The 27,883-nt window shown below is 38.8% G+C and overlaps 3 protein-coding genes across 4 annotated transcripts; 2 read left to right on the top strand and 1 right to left on the bottom strand.

Annotated features, from left to right (window-relative positions):
- Window positions 1-1,947: 1,947 nt before the first annotated feature.
- LOC149382202 (GDSL esterase/lipase At1g54790-like) lies at window positions 1,948-4,359 on the bottom strand. Its single transcript, XM_089601801.1, has 4 exons — window positions 4,004-4,359; window positions 3,709-3,909; window positions 3,295-3,461; window positions 1,948-2,672 (listed from the first exon to the last, which is right to left on the bottom strand). The coding sequence occupies exons 1-4, from the start codon at window positions 4,233-4,235 to the stop codon at window positions 2,133-2,135; spliced, it is 1,140 nt and encodes a 379-aa protein (XP_089457927.1). The 5' UTR covers window positions 4,236-4,359; the 3' UTR covers window positions 1,948-2,132.
- Window positions 4,360-7,605: 3,246 nt separating this feature from the next.
- LOC149382201 (uncharacterized) lies at window positions 7,606-10,105 on the top strand. The gene is made up of 10 exons (XM_089601798.1): window positions 7,606-7,729; window positions 7,834-7,903; window positions 8,042-8,170; window positions 8,248-8,311; window positions 8,410-8,497; window positions 8,700-8,784; window positions 8,944-9,000; window positions 9,222-9,338; window positions 9,437-9,507; window positions 9,598-10,105. The coding sequence occupies exons 1-10, from the start codon at window positions 7,629-7,631 to the stop codon at window positions 9,968-9,970; spliced, it is 1,155 nt and encodes a 384-aa protein (XP_089457924.1). The 5' UTR covers window positions 7,606-7,628; the 3' UTR covers window positions 9,971-10,105.
- A 10,905-nt stretch (window positions 10,106-21,010) lies between these two features.
- Window positions 21,011-27,008, top strand: LOC149382200 (branched-chain-amino-acid aminotransferase-like protein 1). Of its 2 annotated transcripts, XR_016293871.1 has the most exons (20): window positions 21,011-21,380; window positions 21,639-21,737; window positions 21,921-21,992; window positions 22,112-22,204; window positions 22,340-22,477; window positions 22,579-22,637; window positions 23,097-23,199; window positions 23,351-23,539; window positions 23,626-23,726; window positions 23,970-24,024; window positions 24,217-24,303; window positions 24,452-24,503; window positions 24,892-24,977; window positions 25,104-25,157; window positions 25,350-25,433; window positions 25,584-25,655; window positions 25,863-25,943; window positions 26,178-26,213; window positions 26,395-26,594; window positions 26,706-27,008. XR_016293871.1 is itself a non-coding variant. In XM_089601786.1 (19 exons), the coding sequence occupies exons 1-19, from the start codon at window positions 21,279-21,281 to the stop codon at window positions 26,515-26,517; spliced, it is 1,686 nt and encodes a 561-aa protein (XP_089457912.1). In that variant the 5' UTR covers window positions 21,011-21,278; the 3' UTR covers window positions 26,518-26,702. The 2 variants fall into 2 exon arrangements, 1 of the variants encoding a protein (XP_089457912.1); XM_089601786.1 differs by lacking the exon at window positions 26,706-27,008 and having other exon boundaries at window positions 26,395-26,702.
- The last annotated feature ends 875 nt before the right edge of the window (window positions 27,009-27,883 follow it).

Below are 27,883 nucleotides of genomic sequence, written 5' to 3'. Positions count from 1 at the left end.
CACAGAGATACAACAGTGGTTATGCGGAGCGTAGAAACTTCTCTTTGGCTATCGTTTCTTTTAAGAGATTACAGGCTTTCGCGCTCAGACCTATCTTGCAAAGTGTGTTGAAGTCACTCGCAAAGAAACGAGCAGACTGAATCAAAACCCTTCTCGCGAAATCTGTGTGAAGAAATTGGGTTAGAAAAATGCAAAACATAGCAAAATTAAAAATTTGAAAAAAGAACAGAAAAAGAGAGTACTCACTATTGGAAACGCGGCTTTTATCTGTGCACGATTCTTGTCTTGTTACGAATCTCACTATTGGAAACGATTTTAAAAAAAAAATAATAATAATACTAGTCTAATCTCTTCTCTCCACCCGAGCGTCGGCTGTCCTCGCCGGAAGACCAAAATTCGCGGCGTGGTTCTCTCGGAAGTTTACATCCATAAGCAATCCCAAACATTGTCTTTACGGACGAGTAAACTTGCAACCCTGGCGCAGAGAACGACGTAGTCCATGTTTTCCGGCGAATGGCTGGCGAGTGCGACGGCGGGCCGACGGCGGAGACGAACCCTAGATCAGGAGGATTTTGATCGAAACCCTAGAAATCGAAATTTAAGAGAGACCGAGAGAAAGGCGGGTGAGTTATGCGCTAAAGCTCTCGAGTTCTTGTTTATATATGATCTGATGTTCGAAATATTACCGTTGTATTCTACTTTTAGGGTGTTCTTAGTCGTTGGATTAATGTTGGTGATTTTGATCGAACGAATCAGGAACGTTCATAGTATCTTCACACGGTTCCCATTTCCTTTTTCTACTTATTGGAGAGCAAGTTTTAAGTATTAGGAAAGTGGGGGCACAATAAATGAGATGAATCGAGTCAGAACTATTGACAAATCATAATTAGTTGGCATTGAATGGTGTAATTAACTTTCCAAAATTACTTGCATATATTTACCAAACTAGAAAACAAAAACTCAAATGATAAAAAATAAGAGAAATTGCTCAAACTACCACATTCACACTAACTTTTTCCAATAATCCACCAAAACATAATTTTGGCCAAAAATACAAGTTGGCTCATTGTGAAAAACCAATTTTACCTTTCACTTGAAATTTTCATTCAATCTCACACATACCTCTCCAAACTAATTAATAACATCATTTAATACCATTTTATTATATCTATAATTAATAACCTCATTTAATATCATTTGTTCATTTATCATTTAATATAACTTGTTCATCTCATCTCTCTCTCGTCATTCTCTCTACAGCTAAGAAAAAAAAAACCTCAAAACCAAAAGAGAACCAAAACCCTAGATTTGAGCTCACTCAATCCTTACCAAAGTTGAGCTGACCCAAACCCTTGGATTTGAGCTCCGACACGCTCAAGGAAGCACGACCAAAGCTCATAGATCCGGTCACGACGAAGAACGTAGCTCCGACCAAGCACGTAGCTCCGATCCTCGCCCAAGGTTAGGTTTTTTTTTTCAAACTTTTCCTTGGTTTTTGGGTATGTTTATTATGGGTATGTTTGAGATTGGCCAAAAAAATGAGACTCTTTTTGTTCTGGGCAATTTTTATTATTTTTAGGCGAAGCTCATCAGTTGTTGACATCAAATGTCAACAGTTGACGCAACTGTTGACATCTGATGTCAACAACTGATGAACTTCGTTGATAGTAATGTCATCGAAGTTCATCAGTTTTAGATGTCAACAGTTGACGTCAACTGTTGACATTTGATGGAAAATTTTTGTTTTAAATAAAATTCTCACGATCAAGTAGTAGAAGTGCATAAAATATAAAATATCGATCCCACGATGAATTAGCTCTAATTTTCGGATTCTATGCTCATGTCTTCCAAGAATCGGATTTCTCTATAGTATGTTGTGTCTGTAAAATCTTTTCGTTAAGCCCGTGAATAGCATGATGTTATACTTATACGAGATGATCTTCTTTGTTAATTTGACGAGCTGAAATTTCGTTAAATATAAAGGATATGCTACAACTAAATCTGTTCATATCCAAAAGAAATTTTGAGATATTCACTTCAATCGCAGATTTATAAATCTGCTTGCAAATTTGTCATACAACATCAACCTTTATTATTAATAAAAAGAATCAGACTTCTCTGGTGAAAAATCTCTAGAACTTGAGCTTCATAAGGAAAGGCATTTTCTCCGAGAAAGGCGGATCGGAGAATTTCCCGGTGAGAATCTGCGACGACACAAACTGGTTCGCGGCCTCGGTGTAGTGAATCCCGTCCCAGCTGACGTAATCCGAGCTGTCGCTGCAACCCGTGGCAGTGACCGAAGTCCCGTTCAAGACCTTGGTTTGACCGCACGAGACTCGAAAATCATAGTTCAGAGGCGGGCCGCCGAATCCGCAGCAGGCCATGATCGGCTGCTCGAAGCCGTACCGGGAATAGTTTGCGATGAGGTTTGATTTGATCGCAAAGATGTCGATGTACGTGAAGTTCGCGTCCGAGGATTGGCCTTGAAGTTTCTTGGTCAAGGCGTGGAGTTGGAGATTGAAGAGCTTAGCGGCGCGGTTGTGATTCGCTACGCAGCCGATCTCGTCGAGCTTCGATGGGTCGGTACCGAATTTCAGGACGTTTTGCGTTAGGCATCCGACCGGGCCCGTGTTGTGTATCCAGAAGTTCCTTGCCCCGTTGTCGTAGAGTTTCTGGGAGGGAAAAAGTACAAGAATAGTGTTTTTTAAACTTGAAATTTAAAAAATAGTGGCGGTTTTAAATCGTTTAAAAATTGATGTTTTTTTGAACTGTGAAAAGTTATTTAGGATTTTTTTTTTTAAATGAAATTGTGTTACACAATATATAAAGTTATATAGAATCTAAAAGATCTAAATTAGTGAACAACTTTTTTTAAAAAAAATATGTAAAGATCAAGAAACATAGGGATGATTCTAAAATTATGATCATTTAAAAAAAAAAATTGACCAAAATCTATTAATAGCTTCAAATTTCAAAATTATGACTATTTAGTGACGAACTTGTCAATAAATAACTGGTTTTATTGATAAATTTGGACATAGTATTGAAATTAGCAGAAATTAATAAACTTTGGTCAAACAAATTTAAATTCTCATAGTTTTATAATTATACCATAAAGTAAAAGATAAAAAAAGATATTTTTAAACCAGAAATTTAAACACGTTATTTTTGCGATTTATTTCAAAAGAGTACTAAGACATGCAATTTTTACATTATAAGAAGAAGAAGAAGAAGAAGAAGAAGAAGAAGAAGAAGATTTGATCAATATGGTGTTATGTTGGTGTAAAAATGGACCTTTATTCCGTTTTCGAACTCTGCCAAGATCAACGGTAAAGAAGCGATAATCTGATCGAAGGATTTGGAGTAAAATGCGCCGGCGATGTCATTCTGGCCGATGTCAAACATGTAGAGACCAGTGGCGAATGAGTCTTCAGTTGGAAGGTACTTGGCAAACTTTTTTCCTAGAGATAGACCAAAAGCAAAAGATAAATACATAAATGAAAAAAAAAAAAAAAAAAAAATTCTTTCCTACTTTCTTTTCAAACATGATACTCTAAATCCTTGTTTATCTTGTTCTAATAATATCTGTTTACGGTGTCATTCACAAGACGAGCATAATCGTTTGAAAATTAAAAAGAAAACATTTATGGAGTATTCGAAAATATGAGATATATGTTTAAACCCTTAAATATTTTTGAAGTTACCAACCTTTAGCTAGCAACTCCAAAACCCGGGCCTTAAAGCGAAGAAATTGAGAGACTTGAACTCCGAACGAAAACGGGCAGAACGAGGTGGGAGTTGCCGGTTGAATGGTGGACCCCGCGGCCGCAAAGTTGCATCCCTTTCGGAAAATCGGAGCGCCAATCGAGTCGAGATAGGCATTCAAGAAAGGGAGGTCCATTGCATCCACTGCACCATCACACACACAACAACAACCAAAATCCTTAGAAAACATTACCCCAAAATTAAAATAAAAATCCTAAAAGCATTAAAAAAAAAATACTTAGAAAATCAACAATAAGTCTGCCGTCGGAATATCTCCCGGTCGGAGCGTGGAAGTGGTTCTGTCCATATGGAGGGTTAATGCTCTCAATTCCGGCGGAGACAACGTCTCCGGTGTCGGAATTCGAGTCTCCGAAGTTGAAAGCCGCCGGAATGTTGAAAGACACAGATTCAGAGATTGAAATCAATGCTAAGATGTTGAGGAGTGGGAAGAGAATGTTCTTAATGGCCATGATCACCAGACTAGCAAAGGTAATGTTTGTTGGGGTTTCAATGTTCAAACAATTGCTTTATTTATTCATCATTGAAATCTTGATGAACCAGCAACTATGTCTAGGACTAGGGACTAGTAGTAGAATATAATCCCAAGAAATCTCTGATGATAACTTAGTCTGTCTTTGTAGGACCCGCGAGGTTTTGGCTCTTATCAGACTTTGCTTTCAGTTTTGCTAAAAAAAATAGTCTATATGGTGTACGTACAAAACACATGCAATCACAAGTTTGGTAAAAATAAAAAAATCAAAAAAATTTAAATTACTGACTGAGGAGATCAACTACGAGACGACCATCGCAGAACCTTCCGTTGGGAGTCTTGAAGTGTATTTGGCCATTAGGCGCGTCCAAGTGCAAGCCGAGGCCGGCGATGAGCTCGCCGGTGTCGGAATTCGAGTCGCCGAAATTGAAAGCGACGGGGTAATTGAACACTTGAGAATTCACCACACAAGGTAAATAAAAAAACAAGAGTAAGAAAGGATTCATTGTCTTATTTGGTTTTGGGACACACAAACTGAACGGATAGTAGTATCTTGTAGTTCACGTGTTTGATCTTATGATGGATAATAAAGTTATGTTCCACCACCAACCAAGAGTCTCAAAATATGACAATTGTGTGACTTGTCCAAACAAATAATAATAATAATAATAATAATAATGTATTATTACATGTATTGGGTACAGTGAGAGGTTGCTTTGGAATGTAGGAAGGGACCAAAAGAAAAGTTATGACCGTTTTTTCCAATAATTTATCATGTGATTGAGTTGAGGGCCATGAAAATTATCTGATTTAATTTGTATGGGCTATGACTCATTTGGCTGAGAAAGATTAGATTATTGGGATTATGATTCCATTGGTATGTTATCTTGGTGGGGCAAATTTGTAATATCTGCGGGGAAACTTGTTGGTGGAATGAAAAATAAAAGTCACGCATATTATGAAGCAATCTTTGGCAACTGACAAGCAAGAAATAGAGTACAAATTTTCCTTGCAGGGACTCGGGTGGAAATCCTTGCACGCTCAGAAACAGAAGTTGTATTTGAAAGCGATATAATCTATAGACCCCATGCTACATGTCGTTTTAAGGATTTACCAATTGAGGAAATGAATGAAGAGAGCAATGTATAAATCAAATATACCTATGATTACTCATTGGATGAATTTGATTTAAAAAGGCAAACATTGTTTTTTTTTTATATATTTTTTATTTTAGAAGGTTTTTTATTTTATTTATATAAATAAATAAGAAGGATTTAGCTAACTTTTTATTATTTTCTTAACATCATTATACTATTATATATTACATGAATTTGTTTTTAAATTAAAATTAGCTCACCGGCTCGCAGTATATTAAATTAACTAATAAACAAAATAAATAAGAAGAGTTATTTATTTATTTATGAGATTTGTAACTGACTAAGCCTATTCAAACTTAAGAATTTCATTTTGTCATACGTTTCCGATTTTTTTTTATTTCTAGCCATTATGCTTATGTGGCACATTGTTTATACCATTTTTACCTTTATTAATAAGCTAATATAATTTATTTTCGAAATTAATAAAATTTAATTTATTATTCAAAATCCCTAATTATTAGGAATCTCAGATATCTCACAAACACACACTTTTTCTCTCTCTATTTTCACGTTCACTCTTTCTCTCTCTCTCTCTCACACATTTTTTAGCTATGGATAAAGGTTAAAAACATTAAAAAAAAACGCAGTTAATAGTCGTTAATAACTAATAATAGGTTTCTGCGTCAACTAATACTCGGTAATAACTGTTAATAGGTTTCTGATAGAAACCTATTAACAGTTATTATCGACTATTAACTGCGATACTGTTTTTTTTTTCAACATTCGTTGTGGCTAAAAATGTAACGAAGAGAGAGAGAGAGAGAGAGAGAGAGAGAGAGAGAGAGAGAGAGAGAGAGAGAGAGAGAGAGAGGGAGGTGTAGATAAATTATTTTAATTTAATTTATTTTTGGCAAAAAAATTAGGGGAAAAAATAAGGGTAATTGGGTCTTATTACATCATAAATTGGTTAGTTATCAAATATTCCTAAAACATTGGCTATTTCACAATTTTAAGTTTTAAAAAGGCTAGTACGCTAGAGCGCCCTTTATTTATTTATTATTTTTTTTAATAATAAATAAGAAGGATTTTGCTACCTTTTTTTAAATGCAATTCTAGGAATAAATAAAAGATACAAATTTTTTAGTGTAATTTGTTTTCCTTTCTTTTGATCATTCGATGTCACTTGATATTTTTACTTATTGGATTAATAAGATGCAAGAGACAGCACAAAATGACACATTTTTCCTCTTATTTCTTTTACATAGAAATTCTGAAAAGATAATTTTAAGTGATAAACTAGTAATATAGTTAGGATTTAAATTTTCAAACGAATTGATCCTATGCCTACTAACAAGATTAGTATTACTTCGTTATTAGTTCATAACATATGTAGAAGTCCTGAGATTCATCTGAGTAACTCATGACTTTCTTAAAGAAGATAAATGATATATCATGTGAGATTTTTTAATACACTCTCTGTAAGTTCAAGATTGAATAACTAGAATGTGAAGCATATATTGATGAAACATAAACATGATTGTCCCATTTTTGGAGCGATAAACAATTATTTCTCTTTCTAAATTTTTATGAAAATCAATTCACTTTCTGATGTAAAATTACTGTTAAATGAAGACTACATGTCTATGAGAAACGGAAGCCTATCATCCCTACTGCCAATTTTACTATATTATAAAAAAACGACAGCAATTATCATCATAATAAAACAATATATTCTTAAACGACATATGAAATTTAAAAACGACAACAGTTATCATCATAGTAAAACGACATATTCTCAAACGACAAATGACATTTAAAAACGACAGAAGTTATATTCTTAAACGACACATGACATTTGAAAAACGACAGAAATTATCATCATAGTAAAACGATATATTCTCAAACGACATATGACATTTAAAAAAACGACAGCAATTATCATCATAGTAAAACGACATATGACATTTAAAAACGACAGAAGTTATCATCATTGTAAAACGATATATTCTCAAACGACATATGACATTTAAAAAAACGACAGCAATTATCATCATAGTAAAACGACATATGACATTTAAAAACGACAGAAGTTATCATCATAGTAAAACGACATATTCTCAAACGACATATGACATTAAAAAAAACGACAGCAATTATCATCATAGTAAAACGACATATGACATTTAAAAACGACAGAAGTTATCATCATAGTAAAACGATATATTCTCAAACGACATTAAATCCAGCACTACCATACCCTCAACAATCGATCGATCATGGCGGACCAAGAGCTCAACCCGGCGAACCCTCCATGGCTGCAATTACTCTCAGCTTTCCTCGCCATGGAGTCCACCGACTCACTCGTCGCGTTGGCTCTGTAACTCCCCTCGCGCTTCGACAGCGTTTCTTCTTCGCTCTCTACGTTTCGCTTCGTCTTCGCAAACCACTGATTCGTTTTTTTTCTTCTTCTGATAATGCTAGGGTTTGTGGTGAAGGTTCGCTGACGGAGAAAGTACAGAGGTTCATTTGGGACCATTGCATAACCGAATCTGTAAAGCATACCACGCCCTTCTATTTTCTCAAATGTTAATGTATACAGTTAATCTATCTCTATACACGAGCAAGGTTTTTTTAGTTGATTCGGTATTTGTCAAACAGTAAGCTTAGTTTAGTTTAATGGTCGATGCAGACTGGAACATTTCACGAGCCTTATTTGAAGAAATTTCTTAAGAAGCTCATTGGTGAAGCTGAATCAAGCTCTTGCACTGTTTTAGATGAAATTTACGAACGTTATGCTCATTACATGAGTTGTTTGAAGGTATAATTGTTTGAAATTCAGTTTTTTTTTTTATTGTTGACTTTTAGATAATGGAGTTTTGATGATTTTGTGTTTAGGATGATTTTGGGGGAAAGAAAACTAGAAGCGTCAATAAATGTGTTTCATTTCTTTTTCCCAAAAGTAAGAGTACTGATTCATGAGAAGTCTGTGATTCGTTTTCTATATTCTTCTTTCTATTGTCGACGTTCATTTTTATTCTCATTGCTTTTGTTTTGAAGAATGTTCTGAATTCGTGAGCTGTCCAAAGTCCAGTAAACTAGTGATACCACTCCAGTGTTCTCTTAACATGCTCGAAGGAGATACCGGGTACGAGTTTTTAGATCGATTTTTTTTTTTTTTAATTTGACATTGAAGCACCAATTTGGTATTTAGATTGTTGTATTTGATCATGACGGAGATTTTTTTTATTATCTCAGAGATTCCTTCTGTGATCCATTGCAACCTGTAACTGATTGACGTTGTCTAATCTTCATAAGAGCTAATTAGATGCTTTGTTTGTTCTGTTTAGGTGTTCAGTTTGGCCATCGAGTCTCTACTTATCAGAGTTCATACTTTCATTCCCAGAATTATTTTCTAATAAATCGTGTTTTGAGGTAGCACAGTGCAACATAGAATTTGTCTGCAATATTACAAAATATATTTTCCATCTATTTTCTTTATCATGTTTTCCGTAGCTATACTTATCTTTTCATATCTCGATTCCATTTCCTGTCGTGTGTTTTAATTGGATTATTGATCGCAAACTAAAACAGGTTGGGTCAGGAGTGGGATTGGTTGGTATTTGTCTTGCCCATGTGAAAGCCTCTGAGGTATGGGCATTCTGTTTTGAAGTGTACTAGTATAAGATTTGTTGTGTCACAGTGACATGATCATTTGTCTAAACTCAAATGCGGATCGAGAGTTGTTGAATTAATAGGCAGAAAGTGGTGCATTGGGTTCTATTTTTGTTTATTTTTTTGTCAGGACTGTTTGTCTTAATCCTCTTTTTAATTTGCATCTTTCTTTATGTGTGTGTGTGTGTTTGATATAGGTGATATTAAGCGACGGTGACTTGTTAACTCTAGCAAACATGAGACTCAATTTGGAGTTGAATGGCTTGATTGTTGAAGTTGACAAGCATAAAACTACAGGAGACCCAAAAAATAAGGTGAGTTTAGGATCGCAAAGCGAAGAAATTAAGTGTCAAATTGTAGAGGTACGTGGCGCGAAAAATCATAAATAATCTTATTCGATTGTCGATCTCAGGTGAAGTGTGTTAATCTTCCTTGGGAATCTGCAACCGAAGAACAACTTCGCAGCTTTAAGCCGGACATAATGTGAGTACACAATGGCGATTTAAAATCAGCTGAGGTTGATTTGTCTTCAAAATATCTTCTTAACTTGTTTCTTTCTTTCTCATTTTACAGTTTGGGAGCAGATGTTATATACGATCCGCTATGCCTCCCACACCTCGTTCGAGTACTCCAAACTCTGTTAAACCACACGATATCTCATCCCGATAAGCCGAGCGGCGATTTCAGTGTTGCCGATCAAGATACCGGCAATGACAATGGAGACAGGTTTTTTGCTTCGAGATTCGGTTCAAGAAAAGGACCTATGGCGATTTTAGCATCGGTTATTCGCAATGTCGACACGTTCAACAGCTTTCTTGCTCTGATAGACCAGGCTAGCCTTGCCGTCACAGACATAACTGAAACGGTCAAACCCACAAATCTGCTTCCTTATATGCATTCGTACAAAAGGTCGGACGTACGGCTATTCATTATCTCAAACCAATGAGATTTTTGTGTTTCCTTCGCTGTTTTTTTTTTTTTTTTTGGTATACTATTTCAGTCACTAAAACCTCAATGATAAATATATTTAAAAACGACCGTTGTATTTGAAGTGTCATTTATTAATATAGAATTATCATTATCTGTTCTGCGGAATGTCGAATTAATGTTTGTTGAAATCGAGCTCGTTAGATTGCCCTTCCGCGTCGAGCTCGTCAGCTCGCCCTTCCGCGTCGAGCTTGCCTCAGAAGTCCTCCCCTCGGAACTCATTCCTCATGGGAAATTGTCACATTTATTTCTCATGTTATTTCCGATGTCTTGCTCTCTGTGTATATTTATTATTCTTTTTTTTCTAGTAGTTTTTACACATGTATTTATTACTCTCTCTCTTCTCCGATTCTCTTTCTTTATCTTCTCTCTCTAAACTTCAACATGGTATCAGAGCAGGGAAAATCAACCATCATGAACACCGCTCAGACCACGCCCACTCAGTCACAATCTGAATCCTTCTCCCAACATATCACGAGCCACAAACTCAATGGCCACAACTTCCTACAGTGGTCCCAATTTGTGCTCATGTTCATATCGGGACGAGGTAAAGATGACTACCTCACAGGCGTGACCACATCTCCTGTGATCGAAGATCCAACATTCAAAAGTTGGAAGGCCGAAAACAGCATGGTGATGTCCTGGCTCATAAACTCTATGCTCCCCGAAATCGGAGAAACTTTCCTCCTTTACCGAACGGCAGCAGAAATCTGGCAAGCAGCTAGAGAAATCTTCTCCAACTCAGAAGATATGTCCGAGCTGTTTGAAACTGAGAACACTCTCCACGACCTACGTCAAGGAGAGATGTCTGTTACTCAGTTCTTCAGCTCGCTCACACATCTATGGCAGAAGATCGACCTCTACGAACAGCACCAGTGGACCAGCTCCGTAGACTCAAAAATCTACCGCAGGATAGTGGAGACCAAACGTGTGTTTATACTATCCGGCCTCAACCAAGACCTTGATGAGATCAGAGGTCGGATACTTAGTACAAAACCACTACCATCTCTCCGTGAAGCCTTCTCCGCGGTCAGACACGAGGAAAGCAGGAGGAAACTCATGCTGGGAGTTATCAAATCGAGCTCACTTCCGGGCTCATCCGCCCTCACCACGCATGGAGACGAAGTACTTGCAGCCCGCGTCTCAACAGAGAGACCTCGCAAACCTCGCCCCTACTGCGATCATTGCAGACGACCTTGACACCTCCGAGAAACCTGCTGGAAGCTGCATGGGAAACCACTGAGCTCGAAGTCTACCCAAGATACTAAGGATCCTAACTCAATCGGAAACTTAGTATCCACCTCGTACGCTGCCTCGACCTCGACCTCAGACTCTTCTCCCTTCAGCAACGACCAGCTCACTATTCTCCAGAAGCTTCTTCAACAAGTCCAACTCAGTGGAGAGCACTCGGGCATTGGCCCTCTAGGTAACTCTCCTAGAGCCCTCAATGTAAGTTCAGAGAATCTCACAGCATGGATTGTCGACTCCGGTGCCACTGATCACATGACTGGTAATCGAAATCTATTCACAACTTACTCCGCTTGCAATAAAAGCATATCAGTCATCATCGCCAACGGAGCCAAAACTCAAGTCACTGGTATTGGCACCGTTGTCTTGACGAAGTCCATGAGGCTAGACTCGGTGTTCTTTGTGCCTCAACTACAATGCAATCTCTTATCTGTCCATAAGATCAACCAAGACTCTAAGTGCCGAACTATTTTTTATGGAAGTTCATGTGTGTTTCAGGAACAGGTCACGAGGAGACAGATTGGTAATGCCGAGCTGAGTACCGGACTCTATGTCATCAAGCCAGATCAGCCCGCCATGTGTCAGCTCGCCCAACATTCACCCCAGTACAAAGAGATTATGCTCAATCACCTTAGACTAGGGCATCCAAATTTCATGTATCTCAAAAGAATGTTTCCTTCTTTGTTTATCAATAAAAATATCAATTCCATTCAGTGTGACATGTGTGAGTTCGCCAAACATTCTCGAAGCTCGTATCACCCCACCTCGTACAAACCATCTCGTCCTTTTGCCACAATTCACAGTGATATATGGGGGCCCTCAAAAGTTCCCAATATCACTTGAGTTCGATGGTTCCTTCCCTTTGTTGACGACCACACTAGACTCAGTTGGATATACATGATGAAACAAAAATCTAAAACATCCAATCTATTCAAAACATTTCACAAAATGATCCAAACACAGTTCGACACATCCATTCAAATTATCCACACTGACAACGCTCGAGATTACTTTAATTCTGAGCTCGGCGATTTCTTCAAAACACATGGCATAATTCACTCCAGCTCGTGCGTTCATACCCCGCAACAAAATGGGGTAGCCGAGCGGAAAAATCGCCACATTCTCGAGGTCACTCGAGCCATCATGTTCTCCTCAAACGTCTCATCTCATTTTTGGGGAGAAGCTGTCCTCACAGCCACCTACCTCATAAACAGAATGCCATCTCGTGTCCTTGGATATAAAATCCAATCTCAAGTCCTTCTAGAGACATACCCTCACTGTCGACTCATCTCAACCCTACTTGCGAAAGTGTTCGGCTGTTCAGCCTTCACCCATTCTTATGGCCAAGGTAAACTTGAACCAAAATCGCTCAAATGCATCTTCCTTGGCTATTCAGCAACCCAGAAAGGCTACAAATGCTATGAACCCAGATCACAAAAATTCATAGTCTCAATGGATGTATCTTTTCATGAGTTCAGTCCTTACTTCGCCAATTCAGCTCGTCAGGGGGAGAATGACGAAAATGACTTCCCAAATTGGCTCATCATAAACCCAGAATTCAGCTCGCCTCAAAATCCGACCTCGCCTGTTCTAGAAATTCCCAGCTCGCCCAGCTCGTCTCAAAATCCGACCTCACATGTTCCAGAAATTCCTAGCTCGCCGACTTCACCTGTTCAAGAAATTCCCAGCTCGCAATCCTCTAAACCCTCTCCATGCGAACTGAATATCACCCAGAGTCCGGTACAAGCTCGCGACCAAGTTGTCTCTCCGAACCTGAACCACGACACTATTGAACAAGGTAACATCGAATCTTCAGACTTACCCATTGCATTGAGAAAATCTCCTCGGTCGTGTGCTCAATACAGGATGACAGACTACGTGTACTATGTAAATTTATCTACGAGCTACCAAGCCTATGTGGCGAAGTTAGATGAAGGAAAAGTTCCGAGTGGCGAGACGCAAGTCATGTTGAGATCCAAGCCCTCGAAAAGAATGATACGTGAGATATCGTCGAGCTACCACCAGACAAGCGAACTGTTGGATGTAGATGGCTCTTCACCATCAAACACAATCCAGATGGGACAGTGGAGAGATACAAAGCTCGACTTGTCGCGAAAGGGTATACGCAGGCGTATGGCATTGACTATCAAGAAACTTTCGCTCCAGTTGCAAAGTTCAATACCATCAGAATTCTCCTTTCACTAGCAGCCAACTTAGATTGGCCTCTCATCCAGCTCGATGTGAAGAATGCTTTTCTAAACGGCGAACTGGAAGAGGAAGTCTACATGCAACTCCCACCAGGATTTGACAAAGATCAAGGAGCCAACAAAGTCTGCAAACTCAAGAAGTCACTATATGGACTAAAACAGTCTCCTCGAGCATTGTTCGGAAAATTCACCAACGTGCTCAAACGTTGTGACTACGAGCAGAGTCAAGCAGATCCAACACTCTTCTCAAAAATCTCCACACAAGGCAAGCACACCATTCTTAGTGTGTATGTGGACGATATAGTCATCACCGGAGACGACCTGGAAGAGATCAGGAGGCTGAAGCAAACTTTGTCATCTGAGTTCGAAGTCAAGGACCTCGGCAGCCTACGATACTTCCTCGGCATGGAGGTAGCTCGATCAGAAAATGACATCTCTGTTTCCCAGCGCAAGTACACGTTGGATCTCCTCAAAGAAACTGGCATGCTTGGCTGCAAACCAGTTGACACTCCGATGGATGCCAATGTGAAACTTCTAGCTCGCACCAACGAGGCCGCCACCGACAAAGAAAGATTTCAGCAGCTCCTAGGAAAACTCATCTACCTAACTCACACGAGACCAGATATTGGATTCGTAGTGAGTATGGTAAGTCGATTCATGAGTAATCCTTCGACAACTCACATGGACGCAGTTATGAGGATTCTCCAATACCTCAAAGCTGCCCCGGGGACTGGTCTCTCCTTTAAGAAAAGACGAAGTCGAGGTGTCGAAGTGTTCACAGATGCAGACTGGGCCGGACATGTTCCAGACAGACGATCAACTTCAGGCATGTGCACATACGTCAGGAGAAATCTTGTTACATGATGAGTGCGTTTATTACGCGTAAAACTCCTATTTCCCGGACTAAAAACTAACGAGTCCTCAAGTGTTTTTGATAGTTTTTGTGTGTTTATGAGTGATTCTCAGGTTTAAGAGGTCAATTGGGTCTTGAGGAGGTTATTAGCGCAACATGTGACGATTCCGAACAATTTCAAGGAGATTCATACACATTTGGAAAACTTGGAGCGAAACAAGGAACGACGTCCTCTTCCGCAGGATTTTGGGATTTTTAAATGATGATTTTGGATGATCCACTTCCAGAATTAGATAGAGCTCTCTCTTAGCTTTCCAACTCATGTTTATTTTCAGAAATCGGACGTCGGAGCTAGGAGTTACGACCGTTTAAAAAACGGTGTGCAGCGAGCAGGAAGCGCGCGGTGCGCGGACTAAAATTTCGCCGTTTTCACCTCCAGAGTCGTACGCGCGGACCGCGCGAAGCCGAAAAAATGGTCTGCGCGCCGCGCAGACATAAGGGCGCGCCGCGCGGTCCAAAAATCAGCTTTTTCCAATGTTGCGTTTCTGAGCGAATTTTGGCCATCGGATCAAAATGAAAGGTCCAGATGGCTCCGAAAATGACCTCATTCAGCCTTAAAAACACAAATGCTAGGGTTTGAGGATCTCATCTCTCATCTTTGAGAGAGTAATTTTCTTTTCTCTTCATGTTTTCTTAGAGTTTCTTGGTTTTGCTTTGGAGAAGAAGGAGGTCGGAGTGCCATCTCGCCGGAATTCGTCCAGCCACCACCACCATAGTTTTATCCTATTCCTCTATCTCTTGAACTCCATTTATTTATGAAGATTATGTTGGTTTCATTGTTCTTGATTTATGTTTGCTTTGTTATTTGTATCACCATGAACTAAGCCTCCATAGGGCTATGGTGTAGCGAGTTCTTGACGGTTATGGATTCCTAAATAGATTGATTTTATTGTTGTTGTTCTTGTCATGTTGCTTAGTTCAATTCCATGTTTAATGCATTGTATGAGATTAGCTACCTTATGCATGATATGTGTTCGATCTAATGCTTGAGAAAGATTAGATTGTTGTGCTTTTGTTTTGGATTACTAAAATACATTCCTAGGCTAGAGATAGCTAGGCTGTTTTAGACTCGTGTGTGTACTCTTGTTGTGAATGCTTGTCGTGCTTTTTAGGAGTTGAGATCGAGAGATAAAACTCCGGCATTGAGTTTAGGTTGCTAGATGCTCGAGAGAGATTTAGTGATACGATTAGCGTGAGTACGAGTAGTAATATATGAACAACAATAATCGTGCGTAATTTCCGTGAATCCGAACCGTAGATTGAACTCGTGAAACCATAGTCCTCCGTCTTCATAATTGTAAAACCGTTCTTTAGTTTTGTTGTTTATTTTATTTACTTGCTAGATAATTTTGTGACAAACCTTCTATCATTATTTTTGGGTTCTCATTCAAACTTGTGAATCTTGAATCTTCAATTTAGCTAGTCATCGTGGGATCGACTCGTTCTTACGATTTATTACTATTGCGACCACGTGCACTTGCGTGTGCGAGAAAATTCGCAACAAGTTTTTGGCGCCGTTGCCGGGGACTAGTTTTAAATTGAGATTCAACTCATAAGTTTCTATTTGAACTCTTTATTTTTATTTTTTTTTCTAACGTGTGTTCATTCTCTTATTTCATGGGCCCTTGCGACAACCAACGATGAATTACAATTGGCCGACGTACCAAACGCCGGAGAATGAGCACCACTACACGGAAGCATGGGATGATCAATCGTGCAATGCATGGGGAGCGCCACAATATCATCAACAATACTACGCCCCACCGCCACAGCAACATGAGCTCCAACACCAATACTCGGAGTACCACTACATGGAGAAATGGGATAGTCAACACAATTACTCATATGACTACCCTCACTACTCCCCTCCTCCTCAAGACAACAACTCCAAAGTTAGAGCGTTGTTGCAAGCCGGGATTGATTGGATGTCCGCGCTCTCAAATAGGCAAGAGGCTTTCATTGCAAGCCAAGAAATCTTCATTGCTCAACAAGAGGAAGCCATATCAAGCTTCGTGGAGAAGAAAAGCCTCATGGTTGCCTTCGAGGAAGACGAGGAGGAGGAGATGGACACTCTAGGTGAAGACGAAGAGAGCAAGGCGGATCCTTCACCGACAAACCCACCGCCCACTTCACCACCGCCAATCATATCTCTCACAAAGGAGATATGCCCACAACGTCTCCTTGATGTTGTGACTTTATCACCGACACTTGAGAAGCATGGTCTCCCCGTCCTTCATGCCACAAGCTTCAAGCTCTCTCAAGGAGACCTTCCTTGGAATCTGAAAATTCCTCGGCGCTTGTTAATTTCGGTGGCAAGAAAACACGGAGAAACTACCACAAATGAGGGCCAACCCATGTGCCTCATTGCGCCAAGCATGAACAAATCCGTGACAATCTTCATCGACCCCATTCGTCCACCTCCACCACCTCCTTGGAGACGAAGGAAGACACCGTCGTGGAGGAAAAAGAGGAGCCCATCACCACCTCCATGGAGAAAGAAAAGGCGCGATCCGATGCCTCCACAGCCGCCGAGTTATCCACACTCGGAGAACCATCATGCTATCTTGCTTATTCCTACATGGGTCAATCAATGGACGAGGCCTCCCGAGCGAAATTGGAAGATGAGGAAAAAGAAGATCCTCCACGTTAAGTAAAAAGGTCACGAGTAGGGGCGATCACCACCCCCGCAAGGTAAGTCTTTTTTCCCCGTTTTTCAAGTCTACATTGAGGACAATGTAGCATCCTAAGTTTGGGGGGAATTTTTTCTTGACTTGCGGGAACTTTTGTATATTATTAGGTTGCTTGTTTTTAGTTTTGTTTTGTGTGTTTAGGTAGAACTAAGTGCGTGCTTGCTTTAATTGATTCATATGTGTTTGCCAAGGATGTTGATAATCTTAAGCCTTAGAGTTTGGAATCCAACCCATGAACTACCTTTTGTGAAAGAAGCTTGTTGAGTTTGTGTTGCCATACTAGACCCAAATAATGCATGTCTCGAAGCTTAAGAAACTTTGAGGAGTAGTCTAGCCGATCGTTTGAAAGAGAACACCGAACACACTAGAACCCTCTCCGATCTCTAATCGAAGCGAAATTAAGTGCACATTGATCTAGCGAGGATGATTTAGGCATTAGGTATAGCCTGTCAAGCCAAAAAAGCCAACCCATAATTGTTTATCTTTTAGAACCCACTCATAAAAGGCCAAACACTATCCATTCTCGATACTTAGTCAGAAAAAGCCGAGCCGATGATTTGAAAATCCCACAAAGAACCTCATTGACTTTAGCGACTCTTGAGTGACATGAGTGAATTTTTTCTATTTTATGACATGTTCTACGACTAGTCTCTACGTGTTGTATTGTCCACTAGACACACCACGCCGGTGATTATTTATATTGTTATGCACCGAAAAAAAAACTGAAAAAAATAGAAGAAAAAAAAATTAAAAAAAATTAAAAAATTAAAAAAAAAAGTGTTTATTTATATATTTTTATTTTGGCGTGGTGTTCTATGTTTTTGTTTTAGAGACTTGTCGTTTGTTGTTGTTGACTCGAAGTTTGGGGGGAAAACACGGGAAATAAAAACACTAAGTAAAACGTGCTCGTTGGCCAAAATTTGATGCCAAGAACGTAGGGATGGGTGAGTGAGTGAACTTCATGTGAGGGTTGTATTTTTGGGTGAGATTTGAGTCGCTAAAGTTGATGTTTGAGCCACTAAAATTTTCTTTCCATACCTTTGACCTTACCTTGAACATTACAAGCCTTTTAAGACCTCATTGACGAGCTAGATATGATGTGTGCACATTAGTGGAGATCAAGGGAGAAGAGGGGGCATATGGGTGTGTCAAATTGAAACAAATTCCTATTCATTTTCGATTTTTATGTTCTCTCGATGGAGGTTGGAAAGGCTACGAGACTTGGTGCCCGAAAGCTCACGAGACGGGTAAGCATTGCAAACGGTCTAAGGTAACATGAGCTCATATGATTTCTATCTCATTTGGTAGTTGGTTTGAACATTAAAATTGTGGGTTTCCGGGTTTATGTAAGTCTATAGATTTTAATTGAGGCAAACACGAGTTGGTTGAGTATTGCAAGTGCTAAGTTTTACCCGTTTTGTTTAGATAACTTATTTTGTGTGATTTTGTTCTTTTTGTTACTTGAAGACAAGTAACGGTTTAAGTTTGGGGGCATTTGATGAGTGCGTTTATTACGCATAAAACTCCTATTTCCTGGACTAAAAACTAACGAGTCCTCAAGTGTTTTTGATATTTTTGTGTGTTTATGAGTGATTCTCAGGTTTAAGAGGTCAATTGGGTCTTGAGGAGGTTATTAGCGCAACATGTGACGATTCCGAACAATTTCAAGGAGATTCATACACATTTGGAAAACTTGGAGCGAAACAAGGAACGACGTCCTCTTCCGCAGGATTTTGGGATTTTTAAATGATGATTTTGGATGATCCACTTCCATAATTAGATAGAGCTCTCTCTTAGCTTTCCAACGCATGTTTATTTTCATAAATCGGACGTCGGAGCTAGGAGTTACGACTGTTTAAAAAACGGTGTGCAGCGAGCAGGAAGCGCGCGCCGCGCGGACGAAAATTTCGCCGTTTTCGCCTCCAGAGTCGTACGCGCGGACCGCGCGAAGCCGAAAAAATGGTTTGCGTGCCGCGCAGACATAAGGGCGCGCCGCGCGGTCCAAAAATCAGCTTTTTCCAATGTTGCGTTTCTGAGCGAATTTTGGCCATCGGATCAAAATGAAAGGTCCAGATGGCTCCGAAAATGACCCCATTCAGCCTTAAAAACACAAATGCTAGGGTTTGAGGATCTCATCTCTCATCTTTGAGAGAGAGTAATTTTCTTTTCTCTTCATGTTTTCTTAGAGTTTCTTGGTTTTGCTTTGGAGAAGAAGGAGGTCGGAGTGCCATCTCGCCGGAATTCGTCCAGCCACCACCACCATAGTTTTATCCTATTCCTCTATCTCTTGAACTCCATTTATTTATGAAGATTATGTTGGTTTCATTGTTCTTGATTTATGTTTGCTTTGTTCTTTGTATCACCATGAACTAAGCCTCCATAGAGCTATGGTGTAGCGAGTTCTTGACGGTTATGGATTCCTAAATAGATTGATTTTATTGTTGTTGTTCTTGTCATGTTGCTTAGTTCAATTCCATGTTTAATGCCTTGTATGAGATTAGCTACCTTATGCATGATATGTGTTCGATCTAATGCTTGAGAAAGATTAGATTGTTGTGCTTTTGTTTTGGATTACTAAAATACATTCCTAGGCTAGAGATAGCTAGGCTGTTTTAGACTCGTGTGTGTACTCTTGTTGTGAATGCTTGTCGTGCTTTTTAGGAGTTGAGATCGAGAGATAAAACTCCGGCATTGAGTTTAGGTTGCTAGATGCTCGAGAGAGATTTAGTGATACGATTAGCGTGAGTACGAGTAGTAATATATGAACAACAATAATCGTGCGTAATTTCCGTGAATCCGAACCGTAGATTGAACTCGTGAAACCATAGTCATCCGTCTTCATAATTGTAAAACCGTTCTTTAGTTTTGTTGTTTATTTTATTTACTTGCTAGATAATTTTGTGACAAACCTTCTATCATTATTTTTGGGTTCTCATTCAAACTTGTGAATCTTGAATCTTCAATTTAGCTAGTCCTCGTGGGATCGACTCGTTCTTACGTTTATTACTATTGCGACCACGTGCACTTGCGTGTGCGAGAAAATTCGCAACATTACATGGCGAAACAAGAAGCAATCTGTTGTCTCAAGGAGTAGCGCTGAAGCCGAGCTCAGGTCTTTAGCAAGCGGAGTATGTGAAGGCATCTGGCTGAAGAGAGTTCTCGACGACCTCAAGATCATCACCGAAGGTCCAATCAAGCTTTTTTGCGATAATCAAGCTGCTCTCAGCATAGCCAAAAATCCAGTCCATCATGACAGAACAAAACATATCGAGATCGACCGATACTTCATCAGTGAAAAGATTGAAGAAAAAATAATCGATATGGAGTACATTCCGTCAGGTCATCAGCTCACCGACATTCTCACCAAAGCCCTTCCGCGAGCAACTTTTTCCGAGCTATGTAGCAAGCTTGACCTCCTCAACATATACAGTCAAGCTTGAGGGGGAGTGTTGAAATCGAGCTCGTCAGATCGCCTTTCCGCGTCGAGCTCGTCAGCTCGTCCTTCCGTGTCGAGCTTGCCTCAGAAATCCTCTCATTGGAACTCATTCCTCATGGGAAATTGTCACATTTATTTCTCATGTTATTTCCGATGTCTTGCTCTCTGTGTATATTTATTGTTCTTTTTTTCCTAGAAGTAGTTTTACACATGTATTTATTACACTCTCTCTCTTCTCCGATTATCTTTCTAAACTTCAACAATGTTCATTTTTCTTTGGGATTTGGTAGTGAATGGCTAAAGTCAACCCCTAATTTCAATTTTTTTTTCTTCTTCTTTAGAAGTGATCGCATCGTGCATATGTAATTGGAATAACATCTTTCATTGTTGCATGCGGATCCCATTTTATATATATTTTAAGCCGATATTTTAGCTTATTTGGCGACGACTTAATTCAGAATTTCACATACAGCCAAAACCAAAAACGTCAGCAAAATCAGGACATGACTAATTGTTTGCACGTGTATAATTTTATCATTTATTATTTATTTATGGTAGTTTGTTTAGTATCGATAATCGAAGTTTAGAATCGCTAGCTGACTTTAGGCTCTTTTAGTTCTCCGAAGCTACATCTATGTATTTTTTTAATCAACAATTTCAGAGACGCTCACCAAATTAAGAAAGAAAGAAAGGAAGGTAAAAGAGATCGCAGAGTCATTTGCTCTTCGAAGGTGACTGAGTGACAATACGATCAGATCATAGTTTGGTCGAAAATGGCGGAGAAAACGAGGGAAGAGGAAGGAGAAGTGGAGGTCATTCATGCCTGGTCTCCTCCGAGGTCACTCAGTACCTGTCTCATGTACTCTTTCGCTCAGGTCTCGCTTCCAACTTTCTTGATTTGCTCTCACAATCTGATGGCTTTACAACATTTAGGGATTCGTAAGATCTGTGCTTCTTTACGTAGGGTTTTGCATGTTCTTTTTCTTTTATTGAAAGTCTGTTTGCAATAGTCTTAAAGCTCGAACAAGCTTATGAGCTCCTTGTTCCCTTTGAAAGAATATTCTAACAGTTCAGTATAAAATTCGGGTTTCTGTTTATTTTTTATTCAATTTTTATGAATTTCACTCACTCAGAGGGATGACATGGAAGTGCTCGACGAACCACTGTATGCGAATTTTCTTCGTGAGACGGGTCTTGATCGGCCTTATAGGGAAGAAGTACTGTCCAAACTGGTATGTGACTGAAAGTCACCATCTTTCTGTTTTTGTTCCCTAACCATAGATTAGGACTAAACAATTAGAATTCTATAAAGTTTTTTTTTTTTTTTTATTAAAAAAAAAACGATTTTATTGATAATGCTTATTGATACGTTGAACTCATTATCCATGCTTGTCTCCAACATCTGTGTCTAACAGGAAGCTGATGGAAATAAGGTTATAAAGGAGGTCATTCATGCTCCGGGACAAAAAAAGTATAGATTTTGTAAGGTAAAGAAGAAAATGAAACATGGAAATTGGCGAATTCCATTATTTATCTCCGGTATTTAGTCATTTTAGTGTGATTTTGATTCTTTTTTTTTGTTTTTTTTGCCCTTTTTTCTTCGCAGCATATAGGAAAGCACTGGTTGCCTAGTTTATCGAGCGATCTACTGAAGAAAGGAAAGCACTTCATATTGATAAGGAATCCACTTGATATTTTGGTTAGTCACTGCATACTCAATATATCTTATAACTAGCGTTGTAAAATTACCCATTTTATTGTGCTTACCTGATAATTTAGTATTCACATTGGATAGAGGTTCTCACTGACTTGTTGATTTGATATATGCGGTCAGCCATCCTTTGAAAAGGTGGTTCCTCCGTCCTTTCTTGAGTTGGGTTTTGCTAATCTGGTCACCATTTATGGTGAGCTTCTAGCTCTGGGAAAACCGCCACCGGTAATCGATGCATCGGAACTTCGACAAAACCCGGAGGTATGACTGTTCTTTGAAATGTGAATTTCAAATGAAGAGTCTTCAACATTTAATTTGGATCTATTAAGGCTTGTTTGGTCATTTTATCTTCTTCAATGCAGGCTACATTGCGGGGCCTTTGTGAAGATCTGGACATTCCGTTTCAACCCACAATGCTTGAGTAAGTAATTTATAATTTGTAATTTTTTTTTTTTTGTTAAATCTATCAAGGATTGACGAGTGGTCTGCTCATGGAAATGAGCTTATAACATAATTTGAGTTATTTTATTTTGCTCGCTACTCTTATCCTCGGTCAATGTCGTTTAGTCTGCTTAATGTCTAACACTTATAAGAATAGTTCTTGGTATTTATAATTAGTCACAGTGTAGTTCGTATCAGACATATATATCCTGTGCTTTCGCTATAATGTTTTTTTTTTCCCTGCCATTACCCGAAAGCTATAATGTTAACATTTCCAAAAATCTTCTTTTTTTTTTTTTTTTTTTTTTGCTAATGATTGGTGTATTCACCAATGTGACGCAATATTTTGTTTTTCAGTAGACATCATTTTTATCTTTTATAGCTACTCTAGTAAGACGAAACGTTTATCACGTATAATTCCATATCTACACTTGTACAGATGGGAAGCTGGTCCAAAAGCAATAGATGGAATTTGGGCTCCTTGGTGGTATGAAAGCGTAAATAAATCAACCTGTTTCAAACCACCAAGAAAGTACCCCGCGGTATGTAGTTTCTCTTGTAATTCTTGTTCAGTTAAGCACTAATTCTGTCGAGTATTCTCGTGCTATCTATATTGTGGCTTGATAAGTGTTATTGACTGTCTTTGTTGAATAAAAAGAGAATCACTGTAATAAATGCTCTCCATTTCATCAGCCATTTCCAATGTCTCTGTACGAGATAGCGGAGCAAAGCTTACCTCTCTACAATTTGCTTCGGCGTTATTGCAAGCAAAAATCACACCTTCTGAAATCCCCATTACCTCCCCCAGATCTTCCAGTCCCTGCCAATGCGAAGCTACTTGTTTGGGTAGGTGATGAGATCTTGCCGAGGGACAGTGCAAAGGTATGACTAGGTATGACTTAAGATGACTCGTTTTGTGATTAGAAGTTGAAACAAAGCTGTAAGATCTAATATCTGGCTGCGTAAAGGTTTCAGTGTTCGACTCTGTTGTACAAGGAGGAGATTCGGTTTGGGAAGGGCTCCGAGTTTATAACAGGAAGATTTTTAAGCTTGAAGAGCATTTGGACAGGTCGGGTAAAACTGGAGCTTTAATACAAATTAATGCTTTACTGCTATGTTATGTGTAATGGTTTTTCTGGAGATATTTATTTCCTAAAATCGGATCTTTTAAACATTTATCTGGTATTATTAAATATTCTAGTGATTTTAACATTCTTCACTGTCGAATGACATAGGAAGTTTTAAATTCCGACCAGCAGTAAATATTATTTACCATGATGTAATAATGCCCTGAATGGATTTTTTGTTTCAGGATGTTTGACTCAGCAAAGGCTTTGGCTTTCAGCAATGTGCCTACTCGTGAAGAGGTAAGAGAATAAGAGTTTCTATTTTTTACGTAAATTTACATTGGGCTTGTTACGAAGAACTTTCTCCACAGTTCCTTGTAAGTTAGACAGCTTAATATGTGACACTGAGTTAGTTAGATATAGGTTAGGATCAGTGATATCATATTTTATCAGACTGGTTTTTCTCATTCTGCTACACATTGTAAATGGCAGGTCAAAGAAGCCATCTTCAAAACTCTTATTCAAAATGGAATGTTTAATAACTCTCACATTCGTCTAAGTCTTACTCGTGGAAAGAAGGTATGTTGAAAGGTTATTTACACTGTTTTCCTAACCCTTTCTCAGGATTTTTCACCGTAATAGAACCACTCGGCTAACTTTACTACATTAACTATTTGGAATTAGGCAATGTATTTCTTATCAAAAGTGATGAACATCTGTGTGTCAGGTTACTTCCGGAATGAGCCCTGAGTTCAATCTCTACGGTTGCACATTAATCGGTAAATAGTGTTTTATTTTCCTTTTCTCTGATCTTGATTTGCAAATTTCCATCTCTTATTAAATCTATAATTTTCAAGTCCTCTTGTTGGTCTCTAGATGTTTTTCTTATTGTTATTGAAGGAAAGTAGGAAATCAAATTCGTTAAATCATGGAATGAAGGTTTTTCTATATTCGTGTAATTTTTGTAAGATATTTAAAAAGAAGGATGATGTTTTATAAACATTAGTCTTGATTGTTATTGAAGAAAGTGGTGCGAGTTTAAAAGTGATTTTGTTTTTGTTATTTATTGAAAATTGGGATTTCAATTCTATGAATAGGCAACATCGTAAATGCATTGCCTTTCTATCTATCCTTGTATCATTTTATATATATTATCAAACTATGCAGTGCTTCCAGAGTGGAAACCTCCTGTGTATGATAATACACGTGGCATAATGCTAGTAACCGCTACCACACGTCGTAATTCACCAAATGTGAGTATCGCTACACCCTATCGTTCAAATGCATGTTTTTTTTCCCTGAAAAAAAAAAAAAAAACAAAAAAAACCTTGTTCATGTCACATTGACTTCAGTTTTTCCTGTCATTTTTCTATTACCAGAATCTGGATTCGAAGATTCATCACAATAACCTGCTGAATAATATTCTTGCAAAGGTATTATTATCTTCTTGATTGTATGCTACTAGGCCAAGGATGTGATTTTTCAAATTCAAATTCTAAATATCATTCTTATAAGTTACATGTGCCTGTAATATACTCTACCATGAAAACTTTAGTCCAACTCAGTCCACATGCGTTCAAAATCGTAAGAAAGTCAATATTCCTGAGCTCTTTGGTCTTACTTAGGTTGAGGGTAATAATGCACAAGCCGGTGATGCAATTATGCTCGACAAGGATGGTTATGTTTCAGAAACAAACGCTACAAACATTGTAAGCTTATTACGCCGAGTCCTTTCATCTAACATTTTATTAAACATCATGACACTGTATGGTTATTTTATCTGACTAGGTCGGTATATTGCTGCGTAAATTTATTTTCACCAACTCCGACTTTATTTAATTTTATTTTTTACAATGCAGTTTTTAGTGAAGAAGGGCCGCGTTTTGACACCTCATGCTGATTACTGTCTTCCCGGAATTACCCGAGCAACTGTACGTTCACGAATACTTAAATCTTACTCCATTAGCAATCCCTATTTCTTTTCTGTTCGATGACCTATTTACGGAAATACGAGTAACTTGAGAATTTACGCAAACTGCGAACGACGTGAATATTCAATTTCAGCAAAGAAATATAGATTTGCAGTTATGTGTTGGTCGGGGAATGGTATGACCTGTTTGTTATTTATGTGTTTGCAGGTAATGGAGCTCGTAGTGCAAGAGAAGTTCATCTTAGAGGAGCGTCGAATCAGCCTTTCTGAGTTCCATACTGCAGATGAGGTGTTTTATCCTCAAGAATACTTGACTTGGCATATGATAACTTTATCTCTAGAAAATTACCCTTGAAAAATAAAATTATCTTATCACGAGAGAAATATGGTAAAATATATCATCTGGATTTTGGGTCGCTTTGGAGTTTGTGTACTTGATACACAGAGATTAAGATCTCTGTGTATATTTTCGTCTGCTTTACGCTCATAAATAATGGGGTGAATTGAATGGTATGCCATGCAGGTATGGACAACAGGAACCATGGGAGAACTCACTCCGGTAAGTGCCTCGATAATACTTCAATAGGACTATAGGGTTAAAAAAAAATATAACAAAAAACGGGGTTTCTCTAAGTTTACAGAGCTATGTTTCGACTATCGCGGGTCTTAAATGCAGTGAATAGATGAATCCATGTAAAAAAAAAAAAATTTAGCACACATTTTTGGATTTGATGTCACAGGTTGTAAAGATTGATGGGCGTGTCGTCGGTGACGGAAAAGTCGGGCCCGTGACCCGCCATTTGCAAGACGCTTACAAAAAGCTCACAGAAGACTCGGGAGTGCCATTTCCAACTCTAGATTAGGAGAACAAGCATTGATAGCCTTGAAGTTACTATCCGTTCCTCGTGGGGTTTTTTTTTTTCCGAGCAAGATTCTTATGGTATTTGTTATCAAATCCAGTTCAGAACGCAAAAAAATAGATCTTTTTACTTGATGATTTTCGCCAAGGCCACATATGGTTTTTTTTTTTTTTTTTGTCTTCTTTTTACAGTACATTCGCGGACAGAAGCGGAGAAGTGAGAGCCGTAGCTTCGGCATTGCAGGCGTAAATTGAAAACTTGTTTTTTTTTTTTAAACCTTAGCTCGATGTTTCTCCATTTACTATAATAACGTCCGAGGACAATTTTAATAAATTATGGTTACCCTCTCAACTTGTATAATATTTTAAGTTTCAACATCACTACCTTTAGTTTAAATTTCGTTTTGCTTTTTTCATGTACGCGTACGAGAAATGGTGCGACACCTAAGCTAAAAGCGATGAAAATAAAACTGGGACTCGAGAATAAAATAAAAATATCACTATTTTGAGGCAGAGCATATAAAGACCTTATCATGCTTAAATTCTAGACGATCCTATGACTCGTCTTCTCGAGTAAGCCTTTCTACACCTTGCTATAGCATAGAAACTGTTCTTCTCGAGTAAACTTCATAATTTATCAATCGTATCTCGATTATTAAAATAATATTCAATACTGGACTTGATGAATTAAAATGCCTATAACCTCCTAGATGACTCGGCTTAAATGAATCAAGTTTACTCTTCCACCACTCTCTTCTTCTACAAGCTTTTCTTGCCGCCAAAAAAATTTTCAATTTTATTTTTATTTTTTTTTATTTATAAATTCTGCTTTCAAAGTAGTTGAAGATGATCAGGTCTCCGGCGCGGCTCAAGATTCTCATACTCCGTTTGAGCTCCGGTGGTTCAGTGCAAGTCAAGAAGCTTCATCACAGTGTTCCACAGCCGGGTTTCTCTTCTCGTGACATCAACGGTGCGGTCAAGGTACTCGACGAAATGCCCGAGAGAACTCTACATTCCTGGAACAAGATAATCAATGGCTATCTAGCTAATAACTCGGACGAAGCCACATTCTCTGAGCTTTTAAAGTCTTGTGTCGATCTTCACTCGGTCGAGAAAATCCACGCGAGAATCGTTCATCGCGGATTCGACGACTCTCTGCCGTTGAGCAACCTCATGATCGACCGGTATCTGAGAAACGGGAGCGTGGATTCCGGTCGAAAGGTGTTCGTGAACCTGAGCTCGAGGGACAGCGTTTCAGTGGTGGCCATGATCTCCGGTCTGTCTCGCAACGGGCGCGAAGAAGAAGCCGTTTCGCTCTTCGCACAAATCCACGCATCTGGAATCGTCTCACCGACCCCGTACGTGTTCTC

The sequence above is a fragment of the Urtica dioica genome, chromosome 11, assembly GCF_054948205.1.
Source record: "Urtica dioica subsp. dioica isolate 48M chromosome 11, U.dioica_male_clone48M_v1_H2, whole genome shotgun sequence".
Lineage (NCBI taxonomy): Eukaryota > Viridiplantae > Streptophyta > Magnoliopsida > Rosales > Urticaceae > Urtica > Urtica dioica.
The sequence above is the reverse complement of the archived record's forward strand: the minus strand, read 5'-3'. Positions and strand labels throughout refer to the sequence as shown.

Coding starts and splice junctions, on each gene's coding strand:
- LOC149382202 (XM_089601801.1), bottom strand. CDS start 4,235: ATGGCCATTAAGAACATTCTCTTCCCACTCCTCAACATCTTAGCATTG. Junction 3,910..4,003: donor ACTTATTGTTGATTTTCTAA/GTATTTTTTTTT, acceptor GTGATGGTGCAG/TGGATGCAATGGACCTCCCT. Junction 2,673..3,294: donor AGTTCGAAAACGGAATAAAG/GTCCATTTTTAC, acceptor TTTCCCTCCCAG/AAACTCTACGACAACGGGGC.
- LOC149382201 (XM_089601798.1), top strand. CDS start 7,629: ATGGCGGACCAAGAGCTCAACCCGGCGAACCCTCCATGGCTGCAATTA. Junction 7,904..8,041: donor ACCATTGCATAACCGAATCT/GTAAAGCATACC, acceptor TGGTCGATGCAG/ACTGGAACATTTCACGAGCC. Junction 9,508..9,597: donor AGCTTTAAGCCGGACATAAT/GTGAGTACACAA, acceptor CTCATTTTACAG/TTTGGGAGCAGATGTTATAT.
- LOC149382200 (XM_089601786.1), top strand. CDS start 21,279: ATGGCGGAGAAAACGAGGGAAGAGGAAGGAGAAGTGGAGGTCATTCAT. Junction 23,727..23,969: donor CTTGAAGAGCATTTGGACAG/GTCGGGTAAAAC, acceptor TTTTTGTTTCAG/GATGTTTGACTCAGCAAAGG. Junction 24,025..24,216: donor ATGTGCCTACTCGTGAAGAG/GTAAGAGAATAA, acceptor TGTAAATGGCAG/GTCAAAGAAGCCATCTTCAA.